Raw genomic sequence first — 22,581 nt, 5'->3', positions numbered from 1 at the left:
TTGGGAGGTTGAGGCAGGTGGATCACTTGAGGCCAGGAGTTGAAGTCCAGCCTGGGCAACATGGCAAAATGCCATCTTTACAAAATACAAAAAAATTAGCTGGATATGTTGGTGCCCACCTGTAATCCCAGCTACTCAGGAGGCAGAGACAAAAGAATCGCTTGAACCCAGGAGATGGAGGTTGCGGTGAGCTGAGACACACACTGCATTCCAGCCTGGGCTGGAAAATCTTTTTTGGAAGGATAGAACAATCAGAGGTAAAGGGAAAATAATTCTCCAGGCAGAGGTAATGTCTTGTGCAAAGAAATACCAATGCATTATGGCACGGTAGATTGAGAGAAGTGAAAATCGTTAAATTGGAGATGGGATGACAATGGAGTGTGTGAAAGATGAAACTGGAGAGACGGAACCAAGTTTTGACTAGCTCTGCATGTGATAAGGAGTGTATTATATTCCTTTCTCTAAACTATAGGCACATTTAGCTTCATTTGAGTGGTGGTCTGAAAAGGAAACAGTGGGTGATGGGTTGAGAGATAAAGAACGAAAAAATGAAGAGTTTCTTTAGGATAATATCCAATTAAAAGTAATATTGGCCGATACATCTATTGCTCTTTAAAATACTCTAGGATTCCCAGGAAACAGTGTCTATTGTTGATGGCTCATTCTAATATTTTTCTATAGTAGACACAAAATGTATAGTGGCTCTGAGTATAAACATGGACACATGTAGCTGTGTTTTTAATAAACTTTATTTTATAGTAGTTTAGTATTTTCAGAAGTGCTGCAATAAAAACAACTCTCCTAAAAGTGTCATCCTGGCCAGGCGTGGTGGCTCACGCCTGTAATCCCAGCACTTTGGGAGGCCGAGGTGGGCGGATCACAAGGTCAGGAGATCGAGACCACGGTGAAACCCCGTCTCTACTAAGAATAGAAAAAATTAGCCGGGCGCAGGGGCGGGCGCCTGTGGTCCCAGCTACTCGGGAGGCTGAGGCAGGAGAATGGCGTGAACCCGGGAGGCGGAGCTTGCAGTGAGCCGAGATTGCGCCACTGCACTCCAGCCTGGGCGACAGGGCGAGACTCCGTCTCAAAAAAAAAAAAAAAAAAAAAAAGTGTCATCCTATATCCTTCACTTGGTTTCCCCTATTGCTAACACATCGTTATGCTGCATTTGCCACAACTAAGAAACCCACAGGTACGTTAGTATTAACTGAATTCCACACTTTATTTAGATTTTACTAGTTGGGATTTTGTATATTTAATCTCTAACATTCTTTTTCTGTTTTCGAGTTCCATCCAGATGCAGTATTTTTTCACGCACTTCAGTGGCTTTGCTTTGAATATAAAATTTCAGCATTCAAGTACTTTATGTATAATGTCAGCAAAAATGAAGTTAGAATCCTGACACTGTTATATTTTATATGACATCCATGAATTTAAACACATTTTATTATTATTATTTTATTATTAGCAAATTGGATAGAGTATTATTCTTAAGGCATTATAGTAAGATGTTTAATCAAAGATTGAAGTGGCATGCAAAAGCATATATTGCAGTGTATATGCAGTAAAGAAGTCTCACTTAAAATGACACTCTATCAACAGCCCTCCCTTTTGGTGAGTAATATTAAGCTTAAAATTGGCTTAAAATGCAAATAATATGGTTAGAAATTCTAGAAAGTTGAATTCTTATGTGTAACATCTTCAAAAGTTCTGCTGCTTTAATTTTCTTAGTAATATGGAAGAAATATACTTAATTTCATATTTCAATGTGAAATGAGCTTAATTTCACATTTCATTTCACAAATCAATTTTCTTTTCAAAGATGTGGCCCATTTATTATTTGTTCTAAAATACATTGTTACCTTGGTACCTGCCAAATTATAGGCCTTATGTAAAAATGTTGGTGAGGAAAATCTTAACAAATGACTCAACAAAAACGAGGAGACCTGAAGTGTGCTTTATAATTTTGATGTCTAGAAAGTCCTCTTTCAAGCCTTTAACCATCACAGGCCCTTAAAACATCTCTCTTATCTTCCAAGGGACCTAGAAATGCTAGGTTAAAATCCAGGCTGACTTGCAATCCCTATATCTCATTTCCCACCATGCACGTTCCCGCATTCCCCCTCCAAAAATATTTAGCAGCTTGTCATGCATTCTCAATGTTCATTTCCTTATTCAGCACATTCCGTAACAACATGGCATGAGTTTGTAAAGACAAATTATTCTGGCAATAAAACAAGTGTGAGCCTCATTTTACATAGATTTTTGCTGCTTTGTTACTTTGTATGCATTGACTTAATAAAGAAAAGTACACAGAAGAAGCCAAGATAGAGATTATAACAAACTGGACTCAAGCTCCAACCTGGCATTGTTCAATACCGATGTCGTGGGCTTCTTTTAGATTCATATTTATAGTTTTGAAAATAGATGACTTAAATATATCATCTCCAAGATTTCTTCTAGTTCTGAAGTCAATGATGCTCTGATAATTTTTCCCTTTGATAATTCCTCAGGTAATTAATGAACTGCATTGATTTCCCCAGAGCAACTTCAAATGCAGCTACTTCCTTTATTGGAGGCTTTCTCTCTGAAAATGCAACTACTGGAGATTTCAGTTGTCTTTAATAAAAGAGAAATATGTAAGTCAGAAGAGAGTAAAGATTTTGGAGACTGTAATTTTCATTAGCCATATATCCAGCCTATATTTTTGGCCTTTTGAAAAGCTGTATTAATGCAGCAATTTTTTAAGAAGGAGGAATGAACAGTACCCCTTTCCTCCATCACAGGCTCTGTTTTCCCCTTCATTAACTGCCCTGAAGCCTTAGTCCAATCTTGAACTATGCAGCTGTAAAACAGGCAGTGATTTTGTTTGAATTTAATCATCCAGAGTTCCAGCACAAGCTATAGGTTATGAATATATACATATTTCCTTTCCACGTATATTGCTTAGAAGTGTTTCTTGAATTGAATAGTGCCTTCCTTACCCAAATTCACATGTTGAAATCTGAGTCCTGAAACTCTCTAAATGTGACCTTATTTCGAAACAGGGTTGTTGTAGAAGTAATTAGTTAAGATGTGGTCATGCTGGAGTATGGTGATTCCCTAAACCAATATGCCTGGTATCCTCCTAAAAAGGAAATTTGGACAAAGAAACAGGAAGAATGCCATGTGAAAATAAGAATTATGTTGTCACAAGCCCAGAAAGAACCAGAACCTAAGAGAGAGAACCAGAAAAGATCTTTTCCTCATGCCTTTAGAGGAGCATTGCTCTGGCAATACCTTGATTTTGACTTGACTTGTAGCCTCCAGAACTGTGAGATAATAAATTTCTGTTTTTCTAAGCTACCCAGTTAGTAATATCTTCTTATTGCAGCTCTAGAAAAATAATACAAGCATCATCACAGGTCTATAGTATGGGAGTTTGGGGTTGAATTTCTGTTAAGATCCATTCCAGGAAATGTATTAGTGCCATCCGTGGCTTATAGATTTGTTTTGCCTATGCTGCTGTTTGGGTTAGCACACATGTCAGTGTATTTTTCTATGACGTATAATACATCTGGTTTCAAGTACTTGGCTTTATCATTTACTAGCTGTGTAATTAACCTCACTGATCTTCAGTTCCCTGAGAATGATAATACTTGATCTAGAGAACCATAGGCTTATTTATGAGGATTAGGAGAGATAACAGAAGTGAAAAACAATATGGAGGCATGTAGAAGAGCATTAGAGTGCAGAGATTAAGATCAAGGGCCCTGGAACCAGGCTGCAGGAGTTCAAGTTCTACTTTTTCCTTTATTAGTTGTGTGACTGAACTATAGACTCAGCTCTACTATTTTAAAATAAGAGCTATAATAATTCCTGTGTATGAAGGCTGTTGTGAAGATGAAATAAGTCAATATATAAAGAGATTTTAGAAGAGCGGCACATAGAACATACTCATTAAATGGTATCTAACAAAACTACCTTGCAAAGTATTTTGAACCATGCAAATGTTTGATCATTATAATTTATAGTTAAGAAATAGCTTATTGACTTTACACACCAATATTAAGTATGCATGATTACTGATTTTACACATCAGTTACTCTGACTTTCTAGCTCACTGTTCAACATACATTTCAGTATCATGTATTTTCATAACCAAGAAGAGCTAAGCAAGGATGATGACAAAAAAAGGGTTGTTATCAAGTAGATCAGGGTTTCCCCATGAGTCAAAAGAACTCCACAAGTAGAGGCTATTTCTGGTATTCATTAATCTTGTCATTTCCTTGTGTGAGAATATTTTAGAGCCAAACATTTTTGGATCATGTTATTGATCTAATATGATAACAAAAAGCAAAGCATTCAAGTAGATTTTAGAGAATTAGTTTAAAAAAACACTTTAAAAAATTTTTACTGAAAACCTTGTTTACATATATTTGAATGGAGATACCTTATCTATACATCACCCTCCTGGGTTACAGTAAATTAAAAAATAGTCATTCTGCTTTCTCACATTGCCATATACTTTAAGTTGAGTTTCTGGGTCAAATAAAATACTTCTATTGATAAACAGCATTTGCTTCATGTGTGTCTGGCCTCACAGAAGGAAAAGAAAGATTTTAGCATCTGGCCTTACAGAGAAGAAAGAAGCATTTTAGTAAAACATCTTCTATTAGTGTTTTTTTGTTTTTTTTTTTTTTTTGTTTTGTTTTGTTTTGTTTGTTTTTGAGGAAATAGAAATAGCTGAGACTTAAAAACAAATTAGAGTACCATGTTTATTCCATTTCATACAACTTACCCAGGAAGTATATAACTGGAGGACAGACTGTCTCAGTGCTGTGGATAAGTTATAGTCTTCAGAACTATGATGTGTTTGGTGTCCGGCCCACATAATATTAACTTCTGCAAAACACATAATTTGCAATGAGCCATGAGAATAAGAACAAAGCAACTTCCATTTTCAGTTATGCATGCTGCTCTGTTGAGTGAGGAATAAAAATCTGGAACATCTCTGTAAAAGCTGGCCAATATAATTATAATTAAAATATGCTGCCTGAAATAATTTTTGGAACCAGAGACTGTATGCACTGTAAATAAATAAAATAGAAAGCATAGCCAATAAATACGTATAGTTTATAGTTATAATTAAATGCCTCCAACAAGCTGACATTAATTCCAAAATTTACACTTTGCTAACATATTATAATATGACAGATTATAAAAGCTAGCTGGTAATGTTGTGACAATACACTCAATGGATAGTGATGATTTTTCAGCATGTGATAACATGTTTCTAACTAAAGAAAAATGATCTGATGGGAGAAATTGGTATGGAAATTTTGAAATAAAATATTAATGAAATTGTTTCCTCATGGCTTTCTGAGAAGTCTCAAAATCTGTTGGAATAAGAAGCAAAGCATAGCATAGTAGTATTTTGCACTAAGGTCTCAGATATTCTTTTATTTACAAAAATATATTAGGTAACAGTTACCTATGGTTTTCGCATACCTTACCAAAATACTAAATCATTTCTAAATTTTCCCACATAGTTTTATTTGTGTTCATAAAAAAGAAAATGATTGTTGTTTATTTTCATCAAGCACTGTACAGATTGCTTTCATACTGTCTTGGAATTCATACAGACTCCAAAGAAGAGTGGCCTTTTATAAAAATTTTTACAACCAATATGACACTGTGTTGATCCCCTAAGTAGCTGACACAGAATAGTACAAGTCATTTTTTTATTCTGCCCATATTTCTAAATTGTATTGCCATTTTTCATTTCCTAACAAAATCAGAGATCAAAATGTCACATTATACTCTATTCAGTTTTTAAAAATATGTTCTTAGCTAAAGTAACTTATGTTTAGTCTTTTGCTACAAATCCACGAAATGGAATTAGCTATGTGACCTGATCATCATATCCTTGCCAGTATAGATTAGAAATTAAATCTTTGAGGCTTGGATGTATAGGAACTAACCAGTGGACCTAGAACTGGAAATATCAAGTTAATTGTCTTTGCATTTGCCGTATACTGACAGTTAAAATGCATAGTACATAGCAGAATAATTTTAGAATTTTTTATGAAAATTATAATCACATATATATATATATATATTCAATCTGGGTAAATTTTGTCCATTTCTTTCAAAATGAAAGTTCTCTGAACAGTCTGTGTAGAGAATTACCAAACAAAATTGTTAAACAAAAAGTCTTGGTAAACAAATGGTAGCTCATAGATATAAGAAGGACTTAATTCTGTATAATAAGGAATATTATGAACAGATAACAAATGCCATTTTTATTAAAGTCATATATTTTTCAGTGGAACATGTATTGTCATCAACCATCAGCAGACATGTAACTTAGATCCCAATTGGTTGGGATCATTTGTAGGATTATTTTAATCATTTGTAGGAATGACATTGTATTTCTCTGCCAGCAATTAAGGAAATTGTTCTTACACAAAAGAGAACTACTTCACCATAATGACTTCTAAAAATATCCAGTCATAATCTTTGAAATAACATAGAACTAAATTATCTGGTTTATTGATAAGCCTAATGGCTGTACCTAAGAAATATACAAAGACCCTTGTGGCACTTCACATCTTCAGATGTGAAGTGGAAGTTGATTAAGAGGTAATAAATTTGATGAATCCCCTAAAGTTTGAAAACCGCTTACAGATAGAGATCTTGAAGTAATCTAAACACCATTTTCTCTTTAGAACATACTCACTGCTGAACATTTTATAACTTGTGACTTATAAACCTTCATTAAAATCAATACATTGTCTAGTTTTTGACCTGTCAGGATTTGTTTTTAAAAAATTCATTCTAATGCAGCCACAAAATGAGTTAACAAGAGGATGAGCTAATCAGACGAGGTTCCATTAGAGAATTATAATATATATTGGGAGCCACTTCCTGGTACCCTCTACAGAAGCTAAACGGTGAAACAAAGAATCCACAAAGGTGGAGGTTAAAGATCTATCTCTTTAGTTGTTTCAAAAGCATTTACTTCCTATCACAAACTGTGTGTAACACAAGCCTCATTCAATGAGGTACAGCTGTACAAACAGGGCACAGTAACAGGATCCTACTGCCTCACCTCATTTTCAGAATTGGTAAAAAAACAAGGAATACTGAATTTGTTTCATAGTCTATATTCAGCTTATTGGAGGTAAATTATTGTTACAAAAGTAGTTATAAAAATGCATTTTATCGAAAGTTATTCCAGTAGTTCTTTTGTGAACAAAATGAGAAAAACTTAACAGTGCATTTATATGATCATCTTTCCTAATACTTGAATTGATGAATTATCTGTTTTAAGAAGTGAAAACAAATATTGAGGAGAAAAAGATATTATTGAGAATAAGCTTCTCTCTGTGAAAGACTTCATATAATTATACATTCTGTTCAATAATATTTTTCTTTTTCTGTAAGCAAATTATAGATAATATTAATACATGTATGTTATTATAATTTTTCAATGATATAATTAGAAATAATTATGCTGCTTTCTAGTGCCAAATGTAATTCTGTATATTTTATTAATATATTGGCCAACACTTCCATTCATTTGGTCAACATTTTATGTAGTGTGTGTGTGTGGTCTGTGTTGTATTTTTGAATTTCCTTTTCAATATTTTTATGAAGATGTAACTTACATACAACAAAATCCATCTTCTTTTAATGTTCGGTTCTATGAGTTTTTAACAAATGCCGTTGTTCAATGATTACTGCAATCTAGATACAGAACAATTTTACTACCCCATGGAGTTCCCCCACCGCCTTTTTGTGGTTGTGGTAGTCAGACTTCAAGATGGTTTCCTGTTTCAGATAATTCAAGTTCTGGACTTTGAACTGATAATGCAGTGGAATGAAACTTTTGGGAACAGGAAAGAAGTGAGCATCTTTTGAATGTGGGAGAAATATAAATCACTGAGGTCCAAAGGGCTAACTAGGCAACGCAGCCTCTAGAATGGCCCCCAGTGATTCCTGTCCAATGGTGTTCATGCCTTTTTTTTTTTTTTTTTTTAGTATCTCTCTTTTATTTATTTATTTATTTATTTATTTATTTATTATTATACTTTAAGTTGTAGGGTACATGTGCATAACATGCAGGTTTGTTACATATGTATACTTGTGCCTTGTTCGTGTGCTGCACCCATCAACTCGTCATTTACATCAGGTATAACTCCCAATGCCTTTTATAATCTCCTGTCTTTGAGTGTGAGCTAGATTTAGTGACTTTCTTCTAGTAAACAGAAATTTAGCAAAGATGATGGCATGTCACTTCTGATACCAGGTTTAAAGAAGATAGTAGCTTGTGTCTTGGCTGTCCTCTCTTATACTCAAACACTCTCTAAGAAAAAGCTGGCTACCTTGTTATGAGCGCCCTTTGAAGAAATACATATGTCAGGGAAGTGGGCTAACCAGCCAGCAAGGAACTGAGCTCCTCAGTCCAAGCCCCATGAAGAACTGAATTCTGCCAACAACCATGTAACAGAGTTTGGTTGCAGATCTTTCTCCATGTGAGCATTTCAATGACACTGCAGTCTGCAAAGACCTGAACCAACTAGCAGCAACCTCCTGAAAGAACTTGAGCCAGAGACATTCACCTAAACTATGCCCCAATTTCTAACCCACAGAAACTAGGAGATAATAAGCATTTCTTGTTTTAAGTTCCTAACTTGTTACAAGCAATAGATAATTAATGCAGTGGTCAAAAACCCCTCACTCCCACCCCCACCCCATTCTCAGTTGCTAGCATCCAATGATTTGTTTTCTTTCCTTTTAGTTTTGCCTTTTTAAGTGAATCCTGTCAATAACATCATATAGTATTTTTAGCCTTTTGAGTCTGTTGTCTTTTTTTCATTTAGCATAATGCATTAAAGATCCCTCCATTTTGCTGTTTTTATGAGTTTTTCCTTTTTATCATTAGTATTCCACTTGAATGACTATATCACAATTTCGTTTTGTTTTTATCTATTCACTAGTTGAAGAGCATTTCAGTTGTTTCCAGTTTTTGACAGATAAAATTTCTATCAAGTAGTTATTATAGAGGTTTTCTGTGGACATGAGATTTTATTTCACATGGGTAAATACGTAGGCGTGGGATTATTGAGCTGTATGATGTGCCTACATTTAGCTTGTTAAGAAACTATCAAATTGTTTTCCAAAGTGGCTGTGCCTTTTATTATTAGCATCAGCAGTGTGTGAGAGTCCAAGTTGCTCCACATCTCTGGCAGCACTTGACATCATTAATTTTATTTGTATTTATTTGACAGCCATTATAATAGGTATGCAGTGGTATCACCTTGAAAATTTAATTTACATTGCTGTAATGACAATGGCTCTATGTACCTAATTGCCATCTATGTATCTTCTTTTTGAAGTGTCTGTTCAAAATTTGTGCCCATATTTTAAATGAGTTGTTTTCTTAAGTTTTGAGACATCTTTGTATCTTCTGCATACAAGTCCTTTATCAAACATGTGATTTGCATTTATTTTCTTCCAGACCGTAGCCTTTTTTAAATAGTGTCACATAAAGAACAAAAGTTTTAATTTTCATGAAATCCAATTTGTATACTTGACAGTTTTATTTAGCTTTCCAGTGTATATAACAAAAAACAAAGGAAATTTTTGAGAAATTTTTCAGAAAAATGAGAAATATCTAAATATTCAGAATCGAACCTTCACAGGAACTGTGAAAAATAAATTCCTGTTTATTACAAATTCCCCAGCCTCAGGTATTCTGTTATAGCAGAACAAAATGGACTAAGGCATAGCTCTTCTGTTCTATAGTCATTGTACAGTATGCTAAATGTTGCATAAAGTGCTCGTAATATGCTTTTAGTGGTGTCAAACATCACTACCATTTTGCAAAATACAATAGCAAGCTGCATGAGTCTAGAAATTACTTAATCCCAACCTTTAATTTTATAAATAATGAAAATAAAATTGAAAGGAAGAATGGAAAAAATGAGTTTTATTAAAGGAGAACTTTTTTTTTCATTTTTCTCTTTCTCAGCAGTGACTTATTTGATACACTCTCTCCTCTTTTGGATTTTGTTTTAATCCTTCAGAAATGGAGGTGACTGGGCCCAAGTGTTCTCTGGGACAATCATGGCACATCTTTGGTAATTTCAAATATGTAAAAGGCATTAAAGAGCTCAACACATGCTATTAAATGATAGTGTTAAATTTCTTGAATTGTAGCAACTGTCTTTAACAAGATATCTAAATATAAATATTGAATTTTTAAGTTTATATTGAAAACAATCATCCCTTCGAACTTGGAGATGCCCATAAAAATGAATCCTTTAAAAGTCTGTTTTGTCTTTTCTTAATAGCAAAGCATAATTGATAAATAAATATAATAAATTGAGCCAAGTAAATGAAATAAAATTAGTAACAGACTCAAGCTACCAAACTAAAGTCTAACTCAAAAATATAATAGCCCATGAATAACAATAAATATATACTACTTTCTTTCACTATTCTCTATTCATTGAATGAACTAGAAATGCCATCGATCTTATCATCATAACTTCATTCACTTCCTAAAGCAACAAATAAAGTTGGTGATGATAAAATAAATGGCATTGCTAATTCATTCAGTACATAGAAACTTTCGTCTTGTAATTTTTCTAATCTATCCTTGCTCATTTAATATCAGAACGCAAATTGCTAAGGCTGAGCCTCCATATTTTTGTTCAACACATTTTTTATATAGCCATATGTTCAGCATCATACAAACCAGGCTTATGAAGGAGCAACCAAATTTTTTACTTTATTTTTTACTTTATTTTTTATTTTTTTTCAGACGGAGTCTCACACTGTCGCCCAGGCTGGGGTGCAGTGGTGCGATTTCCACTCACTGCAAGCTCCACCTCCAGGGTTCACACCATTCTCCTGCCTCAGCCTCCTGAGCAGCTGAGATTACAGGCGCCCTCCACCACGCCTGGCTAATTTTTTTGTGTGTTTGTATTTTCAGTAGAGATGCAGTTTCACTGTGTTAGCCAGGATGGTCTCGATCTCCTGACCTTGTGATCCACCCACCTCGGCCTCCCAGAGTGTTGGGATTACAGGTGTGAGCCACCGGGCCGGATGTTTGGCCACATGTAGACATTAAATAATCTCTCTGGAAGAATAAAATAAGTTCCATGAGTCTTTAGGAGTCACTTTAGGATGGCGCTAAAACTGTGACAAACACTATACCGTCGCTTTATTGTATCCTGCAATCACACTTTAAAACGTTTTTTTTTTTTTCTTTTTAATTTGTGTTCAGATGGAAACTTTTAAGTTCTGGTATGCAGAATTTTTAAAAAGATGTCTCCATTTGTGTGATAATATTCTCTCAAAATTTAATCAAAATAAGACGATAGATTTTTAGTATGAAGTAAAAAGTACCTTAAGAATTTATCATCTCTTCAACCTAAACTTTTGTTTCCATACAATCCAAAAGCAAGAAATAATGTAGTGCTTATTGTCATTTGAATAAAATGCTTAAAAATCTAAATAATATTGATTACAATATTATTGGTAATAATAATAAATATCAGAGATTATAAACACATAAAAGCAAGAATGCTTATCATGTAGTAGGCCATATTTAGAACACTTTACAGGCATTAACTCATACAGTTCCCAGAACTGAACTAGAAGGTAGATATTTTTATAGTTCCCACTTTATAGATGAGGAAACAGAGATACAATAATATTTAATAACTTACATAATGATTATTCCTGTTACATATTAATAATTTTTTATTTGTTGCAGAGACTATATTTTCTAGCCCCTTACCACCTTGATGGGTTTATGGAACTGTTTCATAATGATGCAGTGTGAGGGACAATCAGATGTTTTACTTTGAGCCAAGGTAAAGAACTGGTGTGCCTTCTTCACCATCTCTCTGTTCCTCTCTAACAGCAATCAACATGATGAATATTTAGCAGAGAACACTAAAGCCCTAGGGTATGCAAAGACACCAGATGGAAGGATTCTGGGTCCCTCAATGACAGCATGGAGCAGAGTATCCCCTGACCCATACTGAACAAGGCTGTGAATGAAAAATAAATATTCATTGTGCTAATTCACTGGGATTTGCTATTGCTCAGTGAACTAACTGTAATACATCCTCACTATTATTTTTTTATTAATACATATGAATGTGGTGCAATAACCACAAATATCAGTGATTTATCAGTCTATCTTCTTCACTCAGTTTCTTACAGACTGTGTTCTATAGGGAAAGCACTTCCTAGGAAACTAGTAAGCTGGTGCCTATGTTTCTAAAAGTAACCAACTAGCATAGCTCAAAGTAACATATTTTCTTATCATCAACCTTTCAAAGTTACTGCTACAAAGAGATGTCTATAGAAAATTGAGAACATGACCAGCCACGATAGCTACGCCCGTCATCCCAGCACTTTGGGAGGCCGAGGTGAGCACATCACGAGATCAAGAGATCAAGACCATCCTGGCCAACATGGTGAAACCCCATCTCTACTAAAAATACAAAAATTAGCTGGGTGTGGTGGCGTGTGCCTGCAGTCCCAGCTACTTGGGAGGCTGAGGCAGGATAACCGGTTGGACCCAGGAAGCGGAGGTCGCAGTAAGCCAAGATCGTATCACTGCACTCCAGCCTGGTGACAGAGTGAGATTCCGTCTCAAAAGAAGAAAAAAAAAAAAAGAAAATCCAGAACATATCCTGTAGCTTTTCCCTCCCTCCCTTCCTTCTGCTACTTTGAATCATTCTTCACTTCCTTCTCTGCCTCTTGCCTTTGGCAGTTGTGTTTAACGAAACATGTCAAAGAAAGAAAAACAGTGCTCATATCTTATCAGTAGTGGCTGCAAGTCCCATTTCCATTGTCCTCTTACAGTGCCCACTTATTTTCAACAGTTTCTGGTCTTATACCCTTGTCCTGTGAGCGTCACCGTGCTTTGAAAAGCCCAAGTCTGGCTATTTGTTTTCCCCAAAATGTAGGTTAATTTTATTTTTGTGGCCCAAAGACCCACCATTATATCAGTTATGTATGATTTTATCTTTCCCTTTACTACCTACAAATATTAAGAATTGGGTAATACAGTGTAAAACATGCCAGATCAAGGAGCAAGAACAAGAAATTTTGAACTTTACCAGGAGCTCAGGCTAGGAACTGGGATGAGACCCTCCCCCGCCGACCCTGTCTCTTGCTTCCAATCTCTCCCCACACTTTATCTAACCCCTTCCAAACTAGAGCCTTGTCCAAAACCACAAAACACCAAACCAGCTGTATTTTGAAAATAAATGTGTATTTCCCTTAGTCTGCCTTAGGCAAGTGAAAGAGAAAGTGAGAGAGGGTTTCTGATCTCACTGCAAAAACACAAAGAGAGATGCCTGTGGGCTTCCCAAGTTTAAGGACTAACAGCAGCCCCCTCTTAAAATATTATTGAATATGGTACTTATGTACAATAAGTACCAGTATTTCCATTTCATGATGAGTTATATGTCTTTATACAGGCAGATCTGAGAACACAAGCTCACAAACATGCATTTCGTTGAGAAAAGGTGCTTCAAATTCCTAAAAGCCAGTTTACCACCAAGATTCCTGAATACCACTCAGTCATAGGAGATTATTGCTCATATATATGTTTTGGAAACCAGAAAAGGGAAGAATGAAAGTGAATCCGTGAAGAGAAAGGAGAAATGAGGTACATTTTCTCAAGAAATTAATGAGGCAGAGAAAAGCCACAATGTAATTTGTATATACACAAATACATTTTGTGTGTATTGTGCATCTCTGTGTGTATTTATGTGTATTTGCTAAGGTAGAAAAAACAGGTATAATAAACACTCATAGCTTCATCTTATTTTCCATATTTAAGTGTTACAGATATGTAGTACGGTGCTCATGGTTTCACCTATGGGCAGATGAGAAAGAAACTGTGTTGGTTATGTGTGAGAGCCGAGGGAGCTCCACATTATAGTCACCATTCAAAGCAGAGTGAGCTTTATTACATGTTGCCAGCCTCTGCAATACTTGCAACCCAGGAGATGAAGTGGTTGCCTACTAACCAAGAAAAAAATGTGTAAAATTTAACTTTATTGACCAATCTATTACAAAGTTATATTTAAGGTTAATAGAAAGTAATGTTATGGATAAGACAGTCTGATTTCAAGTTATACTCCTTTTTCTCTTAGCTCCATCATTCCCATTTGTATCCATCGCCAGTCATTTGTGTGCTGATAATGGCCAATACCAAATAATTACCTAGATCTCTCGATTTGAACTTAGACTTCCTTAGCCCTAGGCCATGTGCCTGGTAATTTGTTAGGGGATCCTAAATAATATTTTTGATGGCGTGCATAAAGAGCTTTTCCTCCCTAAATAGAATATGTGTTATTTAAAACAAAGCATTCTAAAGTAGTATGAATACTGGAATTTCCAGAAATGTAACAGGCCAGTGAAGAAATGTTTTTGAATAAGGGAGATTACTATATTTCTCAAACATAAGGAAAACCAGTCGTGTACATAGGAAAACAGTCCTTCTCTGCAAAAGTGGTCATGATTAGATAAAAACACTTTGAAATAAAATTTATCAGTACTACATTATAAAATAATTATGAATTTGACAGTTTTTATGTTGCCTGAAAATCATTTATCTACTTAATGAAACCAAATTCTGGTGCACTTTGTTCCTGGTTGTCAGCACTAACATTAACACCATGACTTTGGTTTTGGTGCAGTTAAGGATTTTATCATGCTTAAATACATTCAAAAGGAGTTCACATGCTTTACATAGATTGAAAGCAAGAAATCTTCCAAAGCATTCAATGACATGTATTTGGCAGCCATAATAACCTGAGTAGCACAATTAGGAGGCAGAAATCCTGGGAGAACTGTCTTGATGTCAATAGAGTTAGCTAGGATTGGCAAGCACTCGTAAAACACTCCTCCCGTGCAGCACACTTGCCTGCGGTGAGACACAATGAACTTCTGCCATATTATATTTGGAAAAATGCTTTATATAATTTGTCTCCACAAGCTACAGAATCCATTTTGAAAGGATACCAACATAAGGAAAGCGAAACAACCAGGAATTGTTAGCAAAAGACAACAAAGCAGAAAAAAAAAAAGAGCACTGAAATTACTAGGTAGAAAGTAACTGCAATCTCTCTTCATTCCTCCCTAATGAGCCTCCTGAGTGGATGTATATTACCCCTGTCAACAAAATCTTACCAGGATCTCTTCGCTACTAATAAGGACTCCCTATTTGTCTTAATATTTGTCTTGGTATTCTGAAACTAACTTTAGAACTTCATAGCAAATGAGTGTGGCTTTCAGAATAGAAACTTTCAGTGTTATAGAATTTGCAAGGAATAAGGCTGTGTCCAATGAAAGTACCAGATTGGGCTGGGCGTAGTGGCTCACGCCTGTAATCCCAGCACTTTGGGAGGCTGAGGTGGGCAGATCACGAGGTCAGGAGATCCAGACCATCCTGGCTAACACGGTGAAACCTGGTCTCTACTAAAAGATACAAAAAATTAGCTGGGCATGGTGGCAGGTGCCTGTAGTTCCAGCTACTTGGGAGGCTGAGGCAGGAGAATGGTGTGAACCTGGGAGACAGAGCTTGCAGTGAGCTGAGATCATGCCACTGCACTCCAGCCTGGGCAACAGAGCAGGACTCCATCTCCAAAAAACAAAACAACAACAACAACAAAAAAAAAAAAAAGAAAGGAAAAGAAAAGAAAAGAAAGTGCCATACTGAATCAGAACTGAATAATGCCTTCATTGAAACAGGTTGGTCTATCCTTTGCTAATGATGTCATATAGATTAGCATTGTCAGTGGTCTTTGAAAAAGCAATCTGACCCTGTGATAGATTTCTGTCTGTGCATTTAGAAATTTTGTTCCTCACTCTATTATTACCAATTATAGATGTTGTTATTTTGATAACTTAGTTTGTTCTTTCCTCTGTTCCTTTCATGGTACTCCTTAAATCTGAATGTATGTCTGGTTTTAAAGGTGCGACACCAGTGACTATCAGGTCTTGCTACAACAGGAGGAAGAGGTCTTATGTAATATTCTTTGACCTTTTGACATTGAGAGATGGAAGGTTTTATGTAGGAACATTTCCCCCATTATTCTAGTACAGGTAACCTCATATCCTACCCCTTTTATTCCCCAACCTTGACCCTTGAATGACATTACATCCAAACCCAAATCTATTTACTAACTGAATTGATTCCCTTCTGCCCATGCTTGCTCTTTTTGCTTTTTGGTCTCATACTGATACAGGAGGAGGGCAGGGTAGTGCTGGGAAGGGAAAGGCGTGGTCCGCTCCACCCACGAGGCCTGTATCCACAGGCTTAGATGAGGACAGACACTCCTGCCTTCATGCCCAAATGTTGCATTTCCCAAGACCACCTTGACCTGCCGCACCCCCATCCTGTGCCTATAAAAATCCTGAGACCCTAGTGGACAGAGACACAAGCAGCTGGACATCGAGAGGAACACACAAGTGGAAGAAGACACAAGTGGCTGGATGTCAGGAGGAAGGCACCAGTGTAAGAGCACACTAACAGTTGCTAGCAGGCAGCAGGCCATCAACCAGCAGAATGATGCAGAGTTTGCCTGGGGAGGTCAGAGGGCAGCCCGGGCTGCTGAGTGGCCGGACTCCAGGGAAAACCAACTTCCCACTCCATCTCCCTTCTGGCTTCCCCATCTGCTGAGAGCTACTTCCACTCAATAAAACCTTGCACTCATTCTCCAAGTCCACCTGTGTTCCAATTCTTCTGGTACACCAAGACAGGAAGCCCCGGGATACAGAAAACCCTCTGTCCTTGTGATGAGGCAGGGCGTCTAATTGAGCTGATAAACATAAGCTAGGAGCTGTAAAGATTCACCCCTAGATGCTGTTGTGGGGTTGGAGCCCCACAGCCTGCCCATCTGCATGTTCCCCCTAGAGCTTTCAGCAGCAGGGCACCAAAGAAGCAAGCCACGCCCCATTGCATGCCCTGCAAGGGGCCAAGGGAACTTCTCTTGTTTCAGTACTTTGACTATTTTTTTTTTAATTTATTTATTATTATTATACTTTAAGTTGTAGGGTACATGTGCAAAACATGCAGGTTTGTTACATATGTATACTTGTGCCATGTTGCTGTGCTGCACCCATCAACTCGTCAGCACCCATCAACTCGTCATTTACATCAGGTATAACTCCCAATGCAATCCCTCCCCCCTCCCCACTCCCCATGATAGGCCCCGGTGTGTGATGTTCCCCTTCCTGAGTCCGAGTGATCTCATTGCTCAGTTCCCACCTATGAGTGAGAACATGCGGTGTTTGGTTTTCTGTTCTTGTGATAGTTTGCTAAGAATGATGGATTCCAGCTGCATCCAAGTCCCTACAAAGGACTCAAACTCATCCTTTTTTATGGCTGCATAGTATTCCATGGTGTATATGTGCCATATTTTCTTAATCCAATCTGTCACTGATGGACATTTGGGTTGATTCCAAGTCTTTGCTATTGTGAATAGTGCTGCAATAAACATAAGTGTGCATGTGTCTTTATAGCAGCATAATTTATAATCCTTTGGGTATATACCCAGTAATGGGATGGCTGGGTCATATGGTACATCTAGTTCTAGATCCTTGAGGAATTGCCATACTGTTTTCCATAATGGTTGAACTAGTTTACAATCCCACCAACAGTGTAAAAGTGTTCCTATTTCTCCACATCCTCTCCAGCACCTGTTGTTTCCTGACTTTTTAATGATCGCCATTCTAACTGGTGTGAGATGGTATCTCATTGTGGTTTTGATTTGCATTTCTCTGATGGCCAGTGATGATGAGCATTTTTTCATGTGTCTGTTGGCTGTATGAATGTCTTCTTTTGAGAAATGTCTGTTCATATCTTTTGCCCACTTTTTGATGGGGTTGTTTGTTTTTTTCTTGTAAATTTGTTTGAGTTCTTTGTAGGTTCTGGATATTAGCCCTTTGTCAGATGAGTAGATTGCAAAAATTTTCTCCCATTCTGTAGGTTGCCTGTTCACTCTGATGGTAGTTTCTTTTGCTGTGCAGAAGCTCTTTAGTTTAGTGAGATCTCATTTGTCAATTTTGGCTTTTGCTGCCGTTGCTTTTGGTGTTTTAGACATGAAGTCTTTGCCCATGCCTATGTCCTGAATGGTACTACCTAGGTTTTCCTCTAGGATTTTTATGGTATTAGGTAGAAAGCTGAAACTGGATCCTTTCCTTACTCCTTATACGAAAATTAATTCAAGATGGATTAGAGACTTAAATGTTAGACCTAATACTTTGACTATTATACCTTTAATTACTCCCCTCCTAACTCCCACCAAGATTTCATTATTGGTTTTCATCAATCCACTGTATTGTCAGCATCCTTCCTTTGCTGTTCTATAACTACTTCCCTAGATTGATGCCTTATTACCTCATTACCATTAACAGGTACTCAGTGAATGGTATCTGTGTATGAGATGTGCTGTCCATGTGGCACTCAAAATCTAGTGCAGGCATCAGCAAACTGTCACCATAAAACAAACCCTGCCTACCACTTGATTTGTACCGCCAGAGAGCTAAGAATGATTTTTACATTTTCAAATACCTGAACTAAAATCAGAAGAGTAATAGTTTATGACACATAAATATTATGTTGAAAAAATCTGTATCTTCCTCCTTCTCATGTACCATTCTCTGAGCTTTTTGAACACTCTCAGCACTTTCATGGTTCCTTCTCTTTGTGCCATCTGTCAAAATATTCTTCACCTTTCAAGAACTATTGCATATGTCATTTTCTTCAAGAAACTATCTTTAATCCTCCTCAGCCAAAAGTGTTATGCAATGCTTATTATCCTTAGACCTAAGGACAGTATTAACATTACTAATACTCTACTATTTTGCATCCATCACTATTTCATAAGCTTCTTAATGATAGGGAACTTAATTTATTCATCTTCGTTTTTTCCACAGCATCTACCATTGTGTCTTTATATAGTATCGAGTATATTTGTCTTAATTAAGCATATGCTAATCAGGTAAAATTGGTTCATATCAATGATCAATAACCCAATCACACTATTTTATTTGCTAAATACATGCATTTTTGTTAGCAAAATTATTCCTTTTTGTAATATTCCTTTCCCTTTACACTGATTCCTTCTCCCTAATTTCAGTTATATCCAAACATTCCACTTTGGAAAACATGTTCACTTGACCCTCCCATTCCCTAATTTGTTTTTATCTCCAGCATGAGAAAAGAATGAACTATTTACTCCCTTACCTCCCATTCTTTCTTAAGCTCATTGTTAATGTCACTTGAATCTTTCCAAAGCAATTATTGGCCTTTTTGCAAAAACCAAAGGCCTCCCTTTAGATGCCATTCTATTTGAACTTTCTAAAACATTTGACCACTTCTGTTTTGAAAAATCTTTTCCTTTGGCGTGAGTAACATTCCTTGCTCCTGGTTCTCCTCCATCTCTGCTCCAACTGGGTGCATTTCCGTGATTTCCTCCTTTGTTCTCATCTGACTTTAAAAGATCAACTCTTGTTTTTCTCAACTCCTGAGTCCGCTGGTTTTTCATGGCTGTCCTATCACCTACAATGATTTCAATCAGCACGTATCCAAAAGTTGATGGTTCCCAAGTATGTATCTGCAGCCCTCTGTTGAACTCTAGACCTGATTTCCTTTTGGAAATTATTTGCATACTATTCTCTGAATCTATCTCATTGCCTTTCTGCTTTTCCCCTGTTTTACTTTCTTGCTTAATGACATCATCATCATCTTGATCACCCAGGACAGAGAGCTGATATCTAGGGAGGATTTCAAAGATGACACTCAATCTCAGAGCTTTATTGTATTCTTCTGACTTCCCTTTATGTGTTTGTGCACTTCTTAGCACATAATCAGGGCAAAAGCTAATATTTTTGAATGAATAATTTTTTAAAATACTTAACATTAGTTGTGATAGTGTCTTTTAATACACTGTAACAAACATGTCTAAAACTTGTTTATTACTAACAAACAATTGTATATTTGAGAAAACTATGAAGAGAAATGTGAAAAAGCAAAGGTAACATAGAAAAACATCAGTATTGGTGCAGGTCAATAATAATGTGTAAGAGAGTCTTTTATCAAAGATTTGATATTTTAAAGGAAAAGTTCATAAGAACATTCAAAACTGTATTGGACACGTTAAACTTCTATAATGATGAGATAGCTCTCAAAGGATATTTTCATCTATTTCAACAAAGTACATTCAATATTATCACATAGTATATTGCTGTTCCTTTGGTCCTGAGGTTAGAATATCAAACTTGGAGCCCACCCCCCTGCATGCTATTTATACATTTCTTCACCATTTACAGGATGCCACTGCTAGGGCTGCTTCACTTGCTCATAATTAAGCTTATCCCATGATAAAATTAATCCTTAATTGAAGATATTTAATAGATCATTTTTGATACACTTTTGAGATTGGGAAAATATGAATGTGATATATTACTCTTACTAGTCATAGTTTCTCTTCAGAAACATCCAACATAAAATAAAACAAAGAATATGACTACACAAAATGTCCCAGACATTTTTAAGTTCCCAAACAGAAAAGAAAGAAATGGTCAAAACGTATAGGGATGTTCATGTGGTTCTGTTGCTACGTAGTCCTCACCTGTTCTTAAAATCTAAAGGAAGTCAGTCATGGCTTCCATGAACCTCTTCCCTGCCTCTCTTCTGCCACGCCAAAGATGTGTGGTCCTACTGTAAACTGGACTTAATCCTATCCCATCAAATACAATACAAAAAATCATTATTGAAAAAATAACAATTTCCTTGGAGTACTATTTTGTATTTAAATACCATTTTGAAAACAAGCTGTTGAAAACATCTTATAATATCATTAGTGTCACGAAGTGTTATTTTCAAAACTATTGTATGTGTGATGAAGATCCAATTAAATTGCAAAATATCTAAAAGGTCATGAAGCAAAATATTGTCAAAGCCTAAGGCCCATGTAGAACAGTCAGATAACAGCGAGTAATGGATAGCTTGCCTTGATCTCTAAGCTTTGCAGTGCAATGTGAATTTCAGCAGTCACAGATGTATTCATAGGTAACAAGACAAATTAGTATAAATGAAAACAATGATTTAAGTACATTTCTCCTAGTAATTCTCTCTGTCCCTGTGATCAACTTGTATGAAACATTGCCCATCATAAATAGATGCAATTATATAAATCAACTTAAAAATATCAATAAATGACAAAAAAAAACAGCTCTTCTGGCATTGCAGAGTTGCATAATATGATTTCTTACAATGATGTCACATTTGATGCTGCAGACCATGTGAAACAGATTAACTGTGACCAAATTTCATTCTTCTGTAAGGCCAGCTGATATGCACATGTAAAACATGAGACACACACATACTTTGAGATGAAATTAAATGATTCTCAAATGTTATGCCATACATAATTCAAACCTCATAAATATCTATCTTAAAAAAATAGATTGCTTTTAGTTGTTTTTCTAAACAACCAACATGGCAATTTAAGTAATTTCAGTGCATATTTATCCTTGAGAGACTTATTAGAAAACTGCTCTGGTAGCATTTTTGGCAGTTAGATAATGCCTCGTTTGTTCTTTGTAAAGAGTTTTTATTTTCATGTGTTCTTTCTGGGCTGTCTTTAAGGAAAGATTGATGTCTGGTGTCACTGCTAGGAAGTGCAAACTGTTCAGGCTCACTGCAATCTATGTTCTCATCCTCTTGCTCTGCAGGATATCACATACTTTGTCAGCCAGTATCCAGAAGGGAAGTTCTTTAATGGCAATAAGTGATCCCAATGACATCTTCCCCACAACAGTCAAAACTCTTAGTAGTTGGACACTGAGCCACCAAAAGGTGAGATGAAAGGGAGTAAATGAATATTGTAGCTGAAAGGTTAGATAAACAGCACTATTGCTGTTTATGCTAAAAGAGATTGAAAAGTCAAAGTTTCTTCTATCATTAAAATTTTTCCTAAAATGTCATCCCCATAATAACCTGGGAGAATATGGATCGACTTAATAACATCTTGATCCTTTTTTCCCAGACATAAGAGTTTAGTGATCAATTGTGTTAAAAATAGCAATTGTCAGTATGCATTTTAGAAGTAATTTCTACGTTATAACATGTTCCAGCTATACCTCCACCCCTATGGAGAATAGAGCAATCGGAGTGAACCCTTTCAGTGTAAGTAAAATGAAAGGAATTCACATAAGTTGACATAAAACAGGTGTTTAAGAACCATTGAACCCCATAGTGGGATAAAGCGCTATTATAGAAGCAAGACATTCAGAAGCTGTGTAATCATGGCAAAGTCATTCAAAGTCTGCAATGTTCTCATTTCTTTCTTTTTTTTTTAATTATTTTTTTTTAGATAGAGTCTCACTCTGTCACCCAGGCTAGAGTGCAGTGGCACGATCTCGGCTCACTGCAACCTCCACCTCACAGGTTCAAGTGATTCTCCTGCCTCAGCCTCCCAAGTAGCTGGGACTGCAGACACGCGCCACCACGCCTGGCTAATTTTTGTTTATTTTATTTTTTTCAGTAGA

At 36.2% G+C, this 22,581-nt stretch overlaps 1 protein-coding gene across 4 annotated transcripts in view; it reads right to left on the bottom strand.

The window, feature by feature from the left end:
* AGMO (alkylglycerol monooxygenase) overlaps window positions 1–22,581 on the bottom strand; it is a 356,657-nt gene that overhangs the window by 227,245 nt on the left and 106,831 nt on the right. For all 4 annotated transcript variants that reach the window (XM_005550068.5, XM_074036594.1, XM_005550067.5 and 1 more), the window contains exon 4: window positions 4,781–4,884. In XM_005550068.5, coding sequence (XP_005550125.2) covers window positions 4,781–4,884 — 104 coding nt within the window. The remainder of the gene's footprint in view (window positions 1–4,780; window positions 4,885–22,581) is intronic.

This window comes from Macaca fascicularis, chromosome 3, assembly GCF_037993035.2.
Source record: "Macaca fascicularis isolate 582-1 chromosome 3, T2T-MFA8v1.1".
Classification (NCBI taxonomy): Eukaryota; Metazoa; Chordata; class Mammalia; order Primates; family Cercopithecidae; genus Macaca; species Macaca fascicularis.
This window is presented reverse-complemented; position numbering and strand designations above follow the sequence as displayed.